The 17,294-nt window shown below is 41.7% G+C and overlaps 1 protein-coding gene across 5 annotated transcripts in view; it reads left to right on the top strand.

Annotated features, from left to right (window-relative positions):
• The window catches only part of Pip5k1b (phosphatidylinositol-4-phosphate 5-kinase type 1 beta), a 333,977-nt gene that overhangs the window by 274,835 nt on the left and 41,848 nt on the right, over positions 1-17,294 (top strand). For 4 of the 5 annotated variants that reach the window (XM_071600584.1, XM_027940141.2, XM_071600585.1 and 1 more), the window contains one exon: positions 374-491. In XM_071600584.1, coding sequence (XP_071456685.1) covers positions 374-491 — 118 coding nt within the window. Of the gene's footprint in view, positions 1-373; positions 492-14,097; positions 14,802-17,294 lie in introns of those variants that run through there. The other variant, XM_027940142.3, reaches the window with a different exon arrangement.

Genomic DNA, 17,294 nt, shown 5'->3' with positions numbered 1-17,294 from the left:
ATTCACACACCACTTCTCAAAAATGCCACGAAGAGTCTCCTGTGCTGATATAGAGAGAGAACACTCTGCTGACAAAAAAACAAATTTTTAGGGCTAGGGTTGTGGCCCAGTGGTAGAGCACCTGCCTAGCACGTGGAAGCACGGGATTCGATCCTCAGCACCACATAAGAATAAATCAATCAGGTAAAGAAAAGTATTGTGTCCATCTACAACTAAATATATATATATATTAAAAAATCTTTTTATCTCCAGGTACAACTATCAAAATCTGCTTCACCCCCTCCAAAGCCACCCACCTCTTAGCCACGACTTTGGAGGAGTCTGGGTTTTGCTGTGGAAGTCATGTGCTCACCTTTTGTCTTTGTTTTTCCAGCAAAGGGTTACCTTCCAGTTCGACCTTTACCTTAGAAGAGGGGACCATCTACTTGACTGCTGAGCCCAACGCTCTGGAAATGCAGGATGATAATGCCTCCGTGCTTGATGTCTATTTAGTAAGTCATTTTTTTTTTAGTTCCTTCCCCTCCCCTTCTGGTTGACAGATGGATCCAGGCCATGGCTGCTACAAGAATAGGTTCTACGAAACCAGGCATGCTTGGGTTTTGAAAGAAACAATGGCACCCCGCCTTCTATAAAGGATGTGTCTTTTCACAAGCTGTATTTCCTACAGTTCATATAGAACATTACACAAAAGATATCTAGGGTAATATTAAATCACCACATATAACAAGAGGACAAATCCCCTTAGGTCCAGGCAAATAGGGCTCCTTGGGGTGATTCTCAAGGAAGTCATGCCTTTCTTTGGCTCAATAGTACTCCTCTGTGTTTAATTCTTCTTCACTTTGGTATTGCCTCCTTGGATAGTTTAGTAAGCTGGAAGGCACAGAACTAGGTCATGGGAGGAACCCGAATTCAGCGCTGAAGAATTCTGGCTGGCCCAGTAGAGTCGCCACCAACCAGTTGTGCGAAGTGGATAGAGCTTAGCTGTGACTGTGTGCCCTTAATGCCAGAGGAGAGAAATAATGCCCACCCTGCCTGCACCACAAGGCTACTTTGAGGAACATGACCAATCTCGTGTGGGGACCTCCTTTAGTGCCTGTAGGATTGTCTGTGTAACCCTAATTGTATTGTTAGATGATGTAAAAAGGATACCCTGGTGCATTACGCTGAGAAGACTAAGGATTTTCCCTGCCAAATACATCTCACGCCCATTCTCCACGTGCTCGTGCACCTGTGTAAAATCACATGCAACAGGGAAAGTTGATTGGAATTTTCTATTTTCGTATGTTTTCCTAAACTTGAGCCATTGCTCCTCACCATACCTGCTTTACCAGCTCACACTGGGAATCGGAACCACCTGGTGTATGTGGCATCTCCACACCCCTCAGGGGCCCTTGAGGCTGAATCTTATGTCTCTCCATATCTCAGTCTGGCACTGAATTTTCTCAAGTGTGCTCTGTAGAACATCAGTCACCTAAAGTGTTATTTTTGAGCCCACAGTCCTCTAGTGCCTTCCCAGTGCTCCTGAAGTAAAACCCAAAGTCCTCAAGGCCCTACATGGTCTGGCCTCCCCTGCCTTTGGGACCCCTCCTTCTGGGCCTCTGCCTTTCTCACTGTTGCTATTTCAATTATGCTGGCCTCCTTGATGTTCCTCCACCAAGCCAAGCATATTCCTGCCTTAGGATCTTTGCATTTGCTATTCTGTCTACACTCTTTCCCAAAGTCAATTCATGCTTATTCCCTCATTTCCTTCATGTCTCAACCCAAACATCTCCTTCTCCAACAGGCTTTCCTTGAACACCCTGTATAAAATGGCAGCTCCTCCAACAACCACTGTGAAAGAATTTTTTTCCCTTCTTAAAGTACTGGGAATTGAACCCAGGGGCACTCTTACACTGAGCTGCGTCTCCAACCCCTTTTATTTTATTTTGAAACATGGCCTCACTGAGTTACCCAGGCTGACCTCAAACTTGGGATCCTCCTGCCTCAGCCTCCCCACTAGCTAGGATTATAGACATGTACCACTGCACCTGACTAGGAAGAATTTTTTTCATAACTTCTAAATATATTTCTCGCTGCATAAATAGATTATTTTCCCACCAAGCCATGCTCCTCCATTACTGCTTTTAAAAAGTAAGTTGTAGAATATCACACAATTCTTACAGCATATTTGGGTCCCCTAAGCCACCCACTCAGGAAAATAGGGAATTAAATCGCAGGAAAGCAAGGGGGTTTTTGTTGTTTGTTTGGTTTTTGGATTTGTTTTTGGTTTTGTTGTGTTGTTGTTGTTGCTTGTTGTTATTTTTGGTTGGTTGGATTTTTGTTTGTTTTGAGAAGGTTGTTTTTGATTTTTATTTTGTTTGTTTTGATCTCTTGCTAAACTGAGTCCATCTAAAAGTAGAAATCAGAAAAGCATTTCAGAAAGAAGCCAGGGGAAATCTCATCTTCATGAGCCAAGGCTTCGGGCCACTTTCACATGTCTTTACAAAAACAAGGCTTGCACCAGCTGAAAGCTACCAGGCTCCTAAATGGAGTGTAAAAGCACAGGGTGGTCAGGGGCTTGACTACTGCCAGGTGCTTATCTGTTATCTCTTGTTCCTTTGGTAGGAAGGTTGTCTTATTAATAATTTTGCTTTTTCCTCCTTGGTATTATCCATTTCATTCCTAAGAATACTGCCATTTACTTGGTTTTAGTAGTGTCTTACTTCACGACTGTCTCACGTGTCTTTAATTCTTTGACACTGAAAAGCTAAGCATTTCAAAAAAGGAAATGCTTGCCTTGGAAGCCACAGGGGAAAACATGAGTATTCATTTGGTCCTTTCGCAAGCTCTTGAGGACCAGTTAGAAATAAAGGAGTTTACAACTGAAGGAGACGGTGGTGGCTTGCTGGTTGGCGTGATCATCTGTCATTCTTCCAAGCACAGCTGATTGTGATTCCGAAGTGAAGGAGGAGAGAAAGGAAAAGGGAGAGAACAGGCAAGCTGTGCAGGAAGGTAATGGGCAGTAGAAATGTTTCTTGCTAAGCTGTAAAAAACTGTAGCCTAATTCTGTTTTGTAGCTAATAGCAAAAAGCTATGAAGCATTTTTGAGTATTTTCATACATTTCCTACACTGTCCTAAAATATATACATATGTGTGAGTGTGTGTGTCTGTATGTGTGTGTGTGTGTATAATTTAGTTTTTATATAGCTCATTTAATCCTCACACCAACCCTCTTAAGGATTCTAGCTCCATTTATAGGCAAGGAAATTGAGGCACACAGAAAGTACCCAATTTGCCCCGGGATATGCAAACAGAGGAATCAATAAGAGGGATTCAAACCAGTAGGATTTAACCCAAAGCAATTAACCCACTGATAATTTCTGTGCTGTGCTGCCTGGATTAGGAATTATGCTGCCCTATAGTTCACCAATTAGACTTGCAGAGATCAGACAAAGTAATATGACAAGAAAAATATAGAGGAATAAAGATAGATAAATTTGGATTAATAAAAATTGACTTTTTAAATTTCAATATGGAATGTGAAAGGGAAACACTTTTGCATTGTTGGAAGGGCACAAGAGTTTGAATAATAATAATATGAATGGCTAAACTCAGTACATACCATGCGCCATGCACAATATCAGTCCTTGTCTTATATTAGCTCATCCACAAAGATAGTTGTTATATTTGCCTTCATTCATATGTGTAAGGAAACTGAAGATTAATTTGAGCAGTTCTCAGAACTGGTAAATTATAGTCAAAATTCAAATCTAGCCCATGGTCTCTCTGGCCTAAACTTGAACCCCATGTGGGACCATTTCATTGTTATTGACAACTAATGCAAGTCAAACTTCCATCTCATTGGACTTGTGCTCCTTCCTTATGAAGGTGAGAGATGGGTCCAAAAAGCTGGGGGGGTTATTAAGAAAATTTTTAATAAAATTTTATTTTTAGGACTGGGGGTATAGCTAAGTGGTAGAACACTTGCCTCGCATTTATTTGTGAGGTCCTAGATTCAATCCTCAGCACCTTGAAAAAAATTCCATTTTTAGGCTGGGCATGGTGGTGCACGCCTATAATCCTAGCAGCTCTGGAGCCTGAGGCAAGATAGATCTCGAGTTTAAAGCCAGCTTCAGCAACAGCAAGGCTTGCTAAGCAACTCAGTGAGACCCTGTCTATAAATAAAATACAAAATAGGGCTGAGAATGTGGCTGAGTTGTTGTGTGCCCCTGAGTTCAATCCCCAGTACCAAAAAAAAAAAAAATCCATTTTTAATATTTCCTATCTGGTTATTTTTTAATGTAAAGCAGTTCTGAGAACTGCTTTGACCTCAAGACCCCAATACATTCTTAACAATTATTGAGAATCCCAAAGAGCTTTTGTGTATGTAGGTTATATCTTCAAAATTAAAATAGAAAATTTTAAAATACTTATTAGCTCACTTAAAATATTTTGTTAAATAACATTTTTGTAAATGGAACTATATTTTCTGATATAAAAATAAATTTCATGAAAAGAGTAGCAACATTTTACATTTTTGTAAATCCTAATGTCTAGGTTAATAAAAGAAATTGGATTCTCATATCTATTTCTACATCAATCTTTGAAATATGACACATCATTTTGCTTCTGGAAACTCTATTAAACACACACAAGAATGAAAAGGCAAATAATATTTGTGTTCTTAGGAAACGAGTTTGACCTCATGACCCCCACACAGTTTTTCTAGTTTTTTTAGGTTTTTTTTTTTTTTAGCTTCTTCAAAACCAAGTGAGACTTTAACGATAGAGAAATAGTCCCTGGAGCCTATGCCTGTCTCTGCTTCTCATTAATTATTGATCTTGGAATAGTCACCCTCTTTGGGCATCAGTTTTCTCATCTATAAAATGGATTTTTAAATCATCTCTGAGACCCCAGCCAGCTCTGACAGGCTGTGACTCATTCTGACTTACAAAAAGTTGCAGAAATAAAGTTTTCCAAAGAAGCCACAGTTGTTTCTCCAAATTCTGCTGTTTCATCACCTCCTCTGCCAGAAACCTTCACAGTATTTAAACTTAAACTTTAGGACAGAGCATCTAGAACATTCTGCACCATTAACTTATACTGCCAGGATGTATGTTCATGCTGGAAATTTTTATTGTTTTATTTTGCATCCCCTTCCAGATCTGAAAGGCCTAAGCCATTACCCTCCCTTCAGTGTTTTCATTTGCTTCTACATTATGAAAAACTGCTGTAAAAGAAAAGCAAAAAAGAGGAAAACCATTCTTGGCTATGCATTTCTCTCTCCTTTCTTCCTGACCTAATTTGAAAGCTCTGGATCCTAGCCATCTTTACTTGAAGGGCAGTTGGAGGCTTCTCAAGTGACATGCTGTTCAGTGTTGTCACCAAATGTAGTCAGATTTCTCTTGGAATATTTCTCCCCCTGAAGATACAACTGCTAATAGCATTTTTCTATTAGCAGTTGTAACCTAATCCCTACTGCTTTTATTTACACACTAATGAACAATACTATTTATATCCCCTTAAAATATGCAGATTTAAACTGAAATGATTTGTGCACATCAGATAACATGTGAAATTTCCTTTTAAGGATCCACCCACACATCACATGCATGTGAGTTAGGGCAGCTAGCCTGCTTTTTCCTGTGATTTGACAGGAAATTTAAAAGGATAGGTGACCTTCGAAGGCCACGAATTGTTCCATCATCCTTACTAATGCATTTACTTCAGTTTCTGTCTACCTAGCAACCTGCTCTGCTTTTCAAAAGGTCATTCACCTTCACACTGTGGAGTTTCCGGCTTTCAGATTCATTTGCAAATATTCAAATCGAAGGAGGTGTCTTAAAGATGACTTTGTCCAGTGACCAATGATGTGTTTTCCCATGAAAGCTGAGTTGATGGCATAGATTAGGGTATTTAAAAGAATACAACAGAGATGAGCAGGCTGTATTGATTTAAAATGGGCAATCATGCAATCTTCATAATAGAGTGAGATTCCACTTTTGAATAGTCCCGGATCTTCTGAAGCATGGATGGATGCTGTCACCGTAGCTGTTATTTCAGTTCCTAAAGGGACTTCTTTGCCTGATGTAGAATGCAATTTGGTGTGAATGGGAAAAGGAACAACCAGCAAATGCCATTCCTGCTGGAAATGGAGTGAGAGACAGCGTCCTTTCCTGACCAACCGGGAATGGATGGAGGAGGAGATAATAGGACTGCATTTTTAATAATATAGAAGTGTGAAAGATGGCTGCCACACAACAGTGGCTTTCTTGCTTCTTTTACTCAGTGCCTAAGTTATGCCCTGTTCCTTTGACACTTTCCACATTAGCATCCTCTCAATAACATGTACTTTCATCTGCATAAGTGCATCTGCAAAATGGCTGTTTGAAGCGCAAAAATAGCTGTGGGTGAAGGAAGAGAAACAGTTAAGCTAGTTTTTAGCCACACCAGTATTGGAGATTAGTGCTCTGATGGGCAGCTCTTGGACAGCTTGATTATTTAATGTGTTTTTAGTGTGGTTAATAATACTCTTTGATCATGGGAGGAAGGGTGGCAGAGAAGTGAAAATGATTGAATTAACAGCTTATCATACCGTTATGTATGGGAAAAGCCTGAGAAGAGAAGAAAAACGCTTTAAATTTAGGTCACAGGGGTCTCAGAAAATCAGTGGAACTTTTTGGCAAGAGAAACCGCCTTTCTGGATTTGAATCCCTGGGTGTTGTGGTTAATGGCTTACACGTGAAATAGAGGGTCTCTTTAATCATTCCTAGTCTGAGCCAGTGTTGGCTGCTGCCAGGGGTGTTTATTTGAAACAGTGGCAATTCTATTGCTTCTCGGAAGAAAGCTGGAGTCCCCACCAACCAAAGATGCAGCTCAGGGTTTGGGTAGATTTTAGTGAGAGCAGAATAGGAAAGAGAAAAAGCCAACAGCACCTCAGCTTGGAAGGCATGGAACTAGATGTCATTCATTTTCCCCACAGGACCACATTGTTGAGAAACCGAGAGATTTCAGAAAAGGTAAAATAGGGCCCTTTGTTTATTTCCAGAAATGCTTGACTCCTTAAGTTATTGGCCAAATAACGTCTCTAAGGCATGTAAAGAGCTGAAAAAAATGGGTGTCACTGCCTGAGCCCTACAGCACCTCCTGGTTGCTCCTAGTTGAAATAAGAGTGACACAGGCTTCAGTTTTAATGAGGCAACCTGTCAGTCCGGATTAGGGGAGCACTGTAAGATTTTTTTTTTTTTAACAACATTAAACTGCTGTCTAAGGATTAGCTTAGAGTACTGCAGTTGGAGTTATAAAGGCCCACTGGCTTTTCTGTTCAGTTAGGCCCGTGGTTAGCAATTGAATGACAGTATGTAGGGCTGCTATGGCTGGGTTTTTCTGTTATGTCCTAGCTGCACAGTGAATGGTGGCCTCGCAGGCCAGCTGGATTTTCCCCTTATTCAAAGCTAGTTCTGCTCTTGGTTCACCTGAGTCTCCTTGGACACCCAGGGTTTCCCTGACATTTTTCTTTATTTGCCTCCTAAAACTGGCCTCTCTCAACACTTCCCCAATCCCTCTGCACTCTCCCTGTTGCCTTCCCTTCTGATTTCCACTTCCGTTTTCTTCCTTGTCATAGAAGCTTCTCCAACTCTTGGGAGAAGAGTATCTGAGGAAAAGCCATCTCCAGTGGAGTGAACTTGTGGTCCATAATGCCCTGAGCCTGCAGGGAACAAGTAGCAGACTTAAAAGGAATCAGATTTAAAACAAATGAGAATTTTAGGAAGAATCAGTTGAAGTCACACCCAGGACCTAGTAAACAGGACGGTTCTGGTTCATACCATTTCCTCTGCTGGACTCTGAGGTGGGATGGGAAGATGTTTAAGGACTGTTCACTTGGTAAAAGCCAAGGCCTGCCAAGCCTGGTAGGTGGTGTGAGGAGGGCTCAGGAGTGAGGAATCCAGGGCCTGGCTTCTCTTTGGTTTGTCTCTGCCTGTGTTACCCTCCCAGGACTGATTTGGACTCCCGTACCAAACCACCTCAAACTGAGAGACTGAACAAACAGATATATCCCATCTCATGTGCTAGAGGCCAGGACTCCAAAGTCAAGGTATCGTCAGTGCCACGCTCCCCCTGAAGACTCCAGGGGAGGATCCCTACTATATTTTCCAGCTTCCGATGGTTCCACATGTTCCTCAGCATTCTTTGACCAATACTGCTGCCATCTCTGCTCCCATGTTCACACAGCTTCTTCCCTGAGTTTCCATGCCTCTGTCCTTCTTATAAGGTCATCTGTCATTGGATTAGGGCCCACCATTATCCAGTGGGACCTTATCTGAATGACTTATATCTGCAAAGACCCTATTTCCAAATAAGGCCATGTTCTGAGGTCCAAGGAAGACAAGAATTGGGGGAGAGTTGCTTTTCAGCCCACTGCACAGCCTAATTAAGGAACCTGCAAGCTGCTCCTGCACTAGTGGCCCCATTTGCTCATTCACGTCCCGTCTGCCTTGGCTACGTGGCTGTGAAATTGGGAAGATGTTTCCAAATCATTTTGGATTCCTCACAAAATGTTTTCAAAATATGACTTGTATTAACAGACCCAGTTGTTTGTTGGGCCTATGGATTAGGAATAAAATCCCTAGGGGTGGGCCAACGCATGGGTGTTTTCAGATGTTCTCTACGCCCCAGAGCTGAGACCCACTGAGCTTGTTCTCAGGCTCCTTCAGCTCTGAGCATCTGTATCCCTTCTCTGCTGATGTAGAGAGAAGAGCTGTGTCACTCCCCTAGGCTCACCTTCCTGAGACTGTTGCAATTAGATGCACTTTTCCTCTGATCTAGAAGCAAAACTCAGATGAACCCTATGTGGGTCCTAAACACAGGTTGAACACTGGGCTTGCAAGTGAGTTCCTTCTGTCAGCAGAGCCTCTGCCGCCACCTACTGATAGAAAGGCAGCTCTGAGCAAAGGGGATAAGGCGAGGTTAAGGGCCTTGAATTGAAAACTAATTAAGAGCAAGTGTGCTGCTCTGTGGACTGTTTCCACTTCATGTACTTTATTGTAGCCTTTCAGTGCTGTGTGTGCAAGTTCGGTGGGGGGCATGTTCTTCAGATGTCAAAGGCAGCTCACTCTGACAGGCCCAGCATCTACCACCTTTCAAGTCAGACTGGAGGCTACAATCACAGCGCGGTGTAAGAATGAAGGTACTAATCTTCCTCAGATCCAAGCATGCCCTTCTCATCCATCAAGGCTGATTTCACTCGAGTCTCTTTGAAAGGGCCCCTTGGCAGTTTGAAGATTCAACACAGAAAACGCTGCTTCTGCTTAGGCAGCAACTTGACCAAAACATCAACAAATATACAGTGGAAAAAGTCTTTTCTTCACTTTCAATCTTTTACAAATTCTCACAGTCGCTGAACTTCCAGGTATTGTGGTCTTTGAAGTAACTCCCAAGAGGAGATAGAATTAAACATAATGAAATGCAAATGTGGATTTTTTTTAATTAAAAAAACTTTTTTTGTGGGGGGGTACCATGGATTGAACCCAAGGGCACCTGACCACTGAGCCACATCCCCAGCCCCTTTTTATTTTTTTATTTTGAGACAGGGTCTCACTACGTTGCTTAGGACCTCACTAAGTTGCTGAGGCTGGCTTTGAACTTGCAACCCTCCTGCCTCAGCCTTAGAAAACAACTTTGTAAATCTCAGTGGTGGCACAACTGTGTTAGTTTGCAAGGGCTGCTGTTAACAGCATGCCACAAACTAAGTGGCTTAAACAACAGAAATTTATTTCCTCACAGTTCTGGAGGCTGACAGTTCTAGGTCAAGTGTCAGCAGGGCTGGTTCCCTCTGAGGGATATAAAGGCAGAATTTGTCCCAGACCTCTCTCTCTCTCTCTCTCTCTCTCTCTCTCTGGCTTATAGATGGTCTTTTCCCTGTGTCTAGTCACACCATGTGCCCTCTATTCATGTCTGTATCCAAATGTCCATCCATAAAAAGACACCAGTCATAATAAATTAGAGCCTAACCCGTGACCTCATTCTGGATTCCAATAGCAGCAGGAATCTAAAACTTGCCATTGTCTCAGGAGGTCCAATGAATGCATCCGCTAGTGCTGACTACCTCTGAAAGACCCTATCTCCAAATAAAGTCTCATTCTGAGGTATTGGCCATTAGGACGTCAACACAGGAATTTTAGGGGGACATAGGTTAACCCATCCTGGTTTCTGTGTGCTTTTGTAACAAAAAGTGCTAGCAAGGAAAATGCTCCATGGGTCAGCTCCTAATTCCCACTCTTGGAGGTGGCTGTGGCCTTGGGTGCCTGGTGCCTCCTTCCCTGCAGCAGAGAGAGGTACCAGGGGCCTCGTCCTGAGGTGGTGCTCCTTTCCCAATGAAACTAGCACCATGTTCATGCCCCACATGTTGCAGCAGAAGCAGGGGTCAGAGGGGATTCTGTGCCATTCAGAGCTTGTGACACATGAGATGATCAGAGAGCTGCTCCGATTCGCAATCAGCAGGAGTCTCTCGAGCTAGGAAGTCCCCCATAGAATTGTCAGCCCTCATAAATCTTTGATGCCCTCGGGCTTCTCTCTGGTCTTTGGAAAACAAATTATTCAGGCAGGGAACTGTGTTAAAATATTGCTCCTGCACTAACAATTTTGAAATGGGAGGCCATAATCTGAAATCCATCCCCCAAGACAAGAGAGACAAATGTCAACTTCTCTCTCAGTTCTCGTCGTTGTACTAGTCATCTGCCTGCTGTTGGTTAAGGAGCTCAAATAGAGCCCTGGAGTTTGACCCAAATCCTGGTACTCCACATCCCTCTTCACCCTCATTCTGCAAGTCAGACACAAAATAGCTGTGTTCAATTGTACAGATTCTTCAGGGATAGCAAAAGTCCTGCCTTCTGCCCTAGGGCTTCTTAAGTGTATTCCTTAGTCCCTGGACCTTGGAAAAGAGACTTCACTTCTGATTCTGAATCTAAATATTTATTGAGATGCAAAGGTAGGATGTTTGGCCTCTTCTAGTTTCCTTCCAGCTATAAAGTCCCATAACGGAGTGATTTGGTTCTGTTTGTACTGCCATTACCTGATTTCTACAGCAGTAGCCGATGCATTCATTGGACCTCCTGAGACAATGGCAAGTTTTAGATTCCTGCTGCTATTGGAATCCAATACAAGGAGAAATCCCTAGTTTGCTTTTTCACCAAGTGACTTGCCATGCGAAGTATCACCCCATACAGGGATAGATAAGAATATAATAAAATGTAAGTATAGGTCCTTATTCTTAAAAACGAGTTTAAACTTCCTAGAGCAATAGTGGTAACTTTTGTGTTTGAAATTCAGGGATCTCTTAGAAAGCAATCAGGTGAACCCAAAGATAGAGGGGACCCCAGAGCCAAGGAGATAATGTTGGAGTAAGGCCTTGTGAAGCTTTGACACAGATCTATGCTCATGTTGTGTGTTTAGATTAAAATGGGGTAGAGTGGGACACAATGAGTTGATGGGCTCTCATGGTGACAGAGGCACTTTGGCCAAAAGAATATTGACAATAGAAAATAAAAAGGATACAGAGTAGGACTGAGAAAAAGCAAAACTCAGGAATTGCTGGTGGAAATGGACTTGGTCTAAGAAAACAAAATACAGGGCCTAGTGCTTACAATAGCTGGAAGGAAAATTGATGCTTTTCTCGGCAACATCTTAGCAAAGAATTCCAACTTGAAAACATAATGAGGACACCCTGGTCATAGGGAAAGATCCTGCTTTCATGGGCTGCAGGTGACCTAAAATAGTTTAGTTAAAAAGCAACACCAGGGTCTGGGGTTGTGGCTCAGTGGTAGAGCACTTGCCTAGCATGTGTGAGGCATGGGGTTCAATTGTCAGCACCACATATAAATAAATAAAATAAAGGTCCATTAACAACTAAAAAAAAATATTTAAAAAAAAAACAACTCTCGGGGTCTGGGGTTGCAGCTCAGTGGCAGAACACTTGCCTACAATGTAAGGGATGCTGGGTCTGCCCCCAGCATCACAGGAATAATAGGAACTAAGGGGCATGACTTAATGATAGAATGCTTACCTAGCTTGCCCTTGGTTCACTCCCTAGCACAAAAACAAAATAAAACAGAATAATCACCCATAAGGGTGAAAATATGGAGGCTCATGGGCCCTTGGTGAGACTGCTCAGTGCTCTTCATCTTGGCCAGTCTGACTGGTGAAAAGTCCTGCCTTCCATTTCAACTCTGCCCTAAGATTTCCTTACACCACATTCTAGATCATAAGATCTATATTTTCAGAACAGTAGAGTTGGCCAGGGCAGGTGTTTTAGTCAGCTTCACATTGCTGTAACCAATATTCCCAAGAAAAACAATGTAAAGGAGAAAAAGTTTATTTCGGCTCACAGTTTCAGAAGTCTAGTCCATATCTGGCCTACTCCATGGCTCTGGGCCACTGGGGCAGAGCATCAAGGCAGAAGGGCACAGCAGAGGAAAGGTGCTCAGGACAACCAGGAAGCACTGGGAAAGCTTCACTTGCCAGGGACAACATATCAACCCCAAAGGCATACACCCCCCGGTGACCCATTTCCTTTAGCCACACCCTACCTGCCTATAGTTACCATTCATTAGCTCATTCAAATTATTAGCCCATCAAATGGACTGATACATTGATAAGGTTACAGCTCTTATAATCATATTGCTTCTGAACATTCCTGCGTGTCTCACACATGAGCTTTCAGGGACCCTTGTATCCAGTCCGTAACAGGGGGTGTCAAGAGAAGAGTTAACACATGGAGGTGAGTGAGCCAAGGAATGAGACCTTGGGAAAGACCCTTCTCCCCTTTGATGGGTGCTATGCATTTAAACAAGCCACTTTGATTCTGAGGAGGGAGCAAGCCAACCATAAAACAAAATGATAAGTTAATAAAAATTACAACTCACAGTAGGCTCAAATTACATGATGAAATATTGATTGCTAAAAAGAATTATTTTATTGGACATAATTTCTTTCCTAATAATTTTCAGTCATTTTAAACTTTTTATTGAAGTGTTTGCAGTCACTAGTTGAGGGTACTAGGCTGTACAATCTTTGGGATTCCAGTTCCAGGGTCTTCACCACAGTTCATGTGGAGGAGAAGGGGCTAGCATATACCTAACACTGTGCTAATTTCAGGGAGGAAGTGGTTCCTTGGTGGCGCGGATGGGGGTTTAACCCAGGGCCTCCTGTATGCTAAGCTTACACTTGATCACTGAACTACACCCTAGCCCTAAATTTTGTTATATTTATGGGTGTGTGTGTGTGTATTATGTGTTTATGCACTTTATTTTCCCCACAGAAAAGTTTATCCTTGTTGAGTATATTGATACACACCTATAGTTCCTAGCTCCTTGGGAAGCTGAGACAAGAAGATCACTTGAGATCCCATCTCTAAAATAGAAAAAAGAAAATTGTATCTTTCCCATCTACCCTACAGAGTTAGTTACTCCTATTTTACAGATGAAACAAATAAGGCTCAAAGTATAGGTCACTTACATCATGTCACATGGATGCAAGCCAGGAAGTGAATACATTTGACAAGAAATGTCCTTACAGGCTGAAAATAGTACCAGTTCACCAGTGAATCATGATACAACTGCTACTGGTTGAGCTGGCTGGCGCTGGTTTTAAATGGTTGACTATTTTAGGTACGTGTTTGTTCACTGCCCAGCTTCAGGGATATTGTTTGGAAATGAGCTTAGCATTCTTGAGTTCAAGACTGTTTTGAGTCATTGGGGGTTGTTCTGTTTGGCTTCTCATCTAATCTACCACAGCACTTCCTCTAAGCCCTGTGCATTGGGAGTGTGGGACCCTGTCTTAGTATTGCTGTCTTCCAAGTCCCTAGCTTTGTGCTGTGATGTGATTGGAACTTGATCTTGATAAACCCTGGAGTAATTAACATGGTGTGGTCCACCAGAGAAGCATATGCTCTGCTGAGCATTGCAGAAGAATCCCAAGCCTAAAGCACTCCATTTTTACCTGCACATTTTCCAAGCACAAGTTATTGGGAGAAATTGAGAGCTTGTATTTCCAATTATAAATTGATGTCAAAACTGAGTCTCATATCTGCTTTCTTTCTCTCCATACTCCCCCACTGCCAGTAAGTGACAGTGGTAACCACCCAAGCACGTGGATGAGACCCGAACACAGTTGTTGGAGAGAAGTTTCTTCGCTCCAGATTTCTCCAAAGGAACTTGGCCGAGTCCCATTACACATGGAGTTAAAATCACTGGACTTAGACGTTTGCAGATGTCAGGGGAGCCTTGGTCCAAGGCTGATCAGCTGATGGGATGTGAGAAATACCACACTATTCTGTCATTTGCTGTTGCTTGCCAACTGTGAAGAACTGCATGAACTATGTTTAAGCTGCTTTCTCTACCATTGCCAGTCACCTTTTTGGACTTGAAAGTGCTATTTTCCTACGGACTCTTGCATTATTTCCATTTTGCATGCACCCAGTGATTATCCATAAGCAACATATATAATCTGCTTATATATTTTTTAAAAATTTACCCATGTGAAATGATAAAATATAAATTCTGCTCTTTTTTTGCAAAATTATAATCATAGCCCATGTCATTAAAAGTTTAAATTCGTTCAATTTAAAGATCAGTGTAATAGGTCTGCCTATACTTTATAGAAAACTAGCTTCTATAAATATTTTTTCACTGTTTACTAGTGAAATGAGAAAAGCCAAGCTATTTATAAAAGGCCTTATGTTGTGTATATACATTATCTTTGAAATATTTGTGATTTAGTTTATTGCTTGTAAAAGAGAAATTATATAATTTATTTAGTAAATACTACTGTAAACTATAGTTTTATTGAAAGAAATAAAATATTTTGTTCTCAATTGTGGCTATTGATTCCAGTGATTTATAATCTTTGCTTTTTTTTTTTTCCCCCTTGTGGTGCTGGGATTGAACCCAAGGCCTTTCACATAAAAGGCAAGTGCTGTCCCACTAGGTTATATACCCCAGCCGACATTCCTTTTTTTTTTGGTACTGGGGATTGAAGCCAAGGGTACTTAACCACTGAGTCACATCCCCAACCCTTTTTTATATTTTATTTAGAGACAGGCTTGCTTAGTGCCTCACAAATTTGCTGAAGCTGATTTTGAACTCTTGATCCTCCTGCCCCAGCCTCCCAAGCCACTGGGATCACAGGAGTGCGCCACTGCACCCAGCGCAACATTTGTTTATTCTATTAATTAAAAAGAAATAACCTAGATCCTCCTCATTTCAGATATTCTGAAATCATAAGTAAACTGAAGCTCATGACCGAGTCCAAAGAAAAGACTCAGTAGCATATTCTGCTCACACCAAGAGACATTCCCAGACATCCAAGTGTGTTAATTTTCACTGTGTTATGCTGTGGTAACACACAATCCAAAAATCATAATAGCTTTCACCAACACAGTTTTATTTCTCACTCACATGTGGGGACCAGCTACAACTCTGCTCCAAGTGTCATCTTCATCTTGGGGTCCAGAGCAACCCCATCTGGGACATGCCATGTTTGTGGCAGTAGAAGAGCAGTAGGGGAACCAAGCAAAGGAAGCTCATAGAGCTCCACTTGCATGCAGCTTATAGTAGTTTTCTGCTCACACTTCTTAAGGCAAAGCAAAGCATTGGCAAGTCCAAAGTCAAAAAGGTGAGCGTATATTTCTCATGTAGGAATGCACTGACTAAGCAGAAAGGGGCAGTGAATGTTTTAAATAATGAATGTAGAGTCATACCAACTGGTGAGTGTCCCCAGAAACAAGGCCCTAAGACACTAGGAGAAAAATCATTAGAAAGCAAAATGACCAAGGCTACAGAAAGACATTCCTGGTGAGTAAGACGCTCAGTATAAAATACTTTAAGACAAGCTGAGTCATGTCAGCAAACATAACATAAAACTTCAGTAAGTGTAGCCTGGAGCCATGGTTACTCAATGGAAGGAATGACTGGCCCTCAAAGTTAGCACTGGGAATCTGTCCTGGGTTGGGATGTGGTCTTAGTCCATTTTGTGCAATCCCACTAGGTTATATACCCCAGCCCACATTACTTTATTTATTTTTTCCTAGAGACTAGGAAATTGTAAAGACAAGAAATTTATTTCTCACAGTTCTAGAAGCTAAAACTCCAAGGTCAAGACACCCATATCTATTGAGGGCTTTTTTGCTGCATCCTCCCATGGCAGAAAGCAGAAGGTCAAGAGAGAGCCAACCACCTCGAATCCTTTTGGAGGTGCATTGATCCATTCATGAGAATGGGCCTAAACACTTCCCAAAAGGCCTGAACTCTCAATAGTGTTGCATTGAGGATTAATTTTCCAACACATGAATTTGGGGGGACACATTTCAGACCACAGTCAATATCAACAGAGAATTTTTAAAGTGAATAAGCATCCTCTGCCTCTCTCTCTCCCTAGCATTCATATATCCAGTAGGCTATTCTTCCTCTCTACATAGGTTTTCCTATCCGGAATCCTATCTTCTCTCCCATCTGTAAGCCTACTCATTTATCTAAGCCAGGGTCCTAAACATGAACCCTCTGATTCCTAGAAGGTTATGTAGATGGATAGTAATAGAGTCACAACATGAAGGCTATAAGATCAACATTAATAGGGCCATGACTCCAATATCAGTTCAATGCCATGAATTTGTCTATGATCCCTGACCCTTCCCCACCCAACTCAAGTCACTCTTGGACAGCCTGTGATTACCTCCAGTCTCAGAACACTTTGTACCTTTTTTAGTAATTGAGGTGTTATTCCCAGACATGAAAATGCACAACTATTAATTATATAGTTCAATGAATTTTTACTAATGTGCACACCCATTTAACTAGCACTTAGAACAAGAGATAGAATATTTCTGGATAACTTTAGGTCTGTTCATGTGTCTTCTCTGTCGATAACATCCCAAAGGTAATTTTTTTTTTTTTTTTTTTAAGGATAGGATCTCACTAAGTTGCCCAGGCTGGTCGTAAACTCTCAGACTCAAGTGATCCTCTGGCCTCAGCCTCCCAAGTGCTGGGACTATAGGCATATACCACTCCACCCAGCCCTACATAACTATTTTTATGACTGCTACATGTATTCATTTTGCCAGTTCTTGAGGTTCATATAATTGGTATCATATAGTATCTACTCTTTATCTGTTTTTTGTTGTGTTGTTCAACACTATGTGAAATTCATTCATTTTGTGTGTAGTGGAAACATTCTTTTTCAGGGCTGTGTGGCATTTTATCTTATTCTATTCCTGCTGCTGTTACAAAATAACTGAGTAAATAATATATAAAGAACTGAAACC

Source organism: Marmota flaviventris, chromosome 13 (genome assembly GCF_047511675.1).
Source record: "Marmota flaviventris isolate mMarFla1 chromosome 13, mMarFla1.hap1, whole genome shotgun sequence".
NCBI lineage: Eukaryota > Metazoa > Chordata > Mammalia > Rodentia > Sciuridae > Marmota > Marmota flaviventris.
The sequence above is the reverse complement of the archived record's forward strand: the minus strand, read 5'-3'. Positions and strand labels throughout refer to the sequence as shown.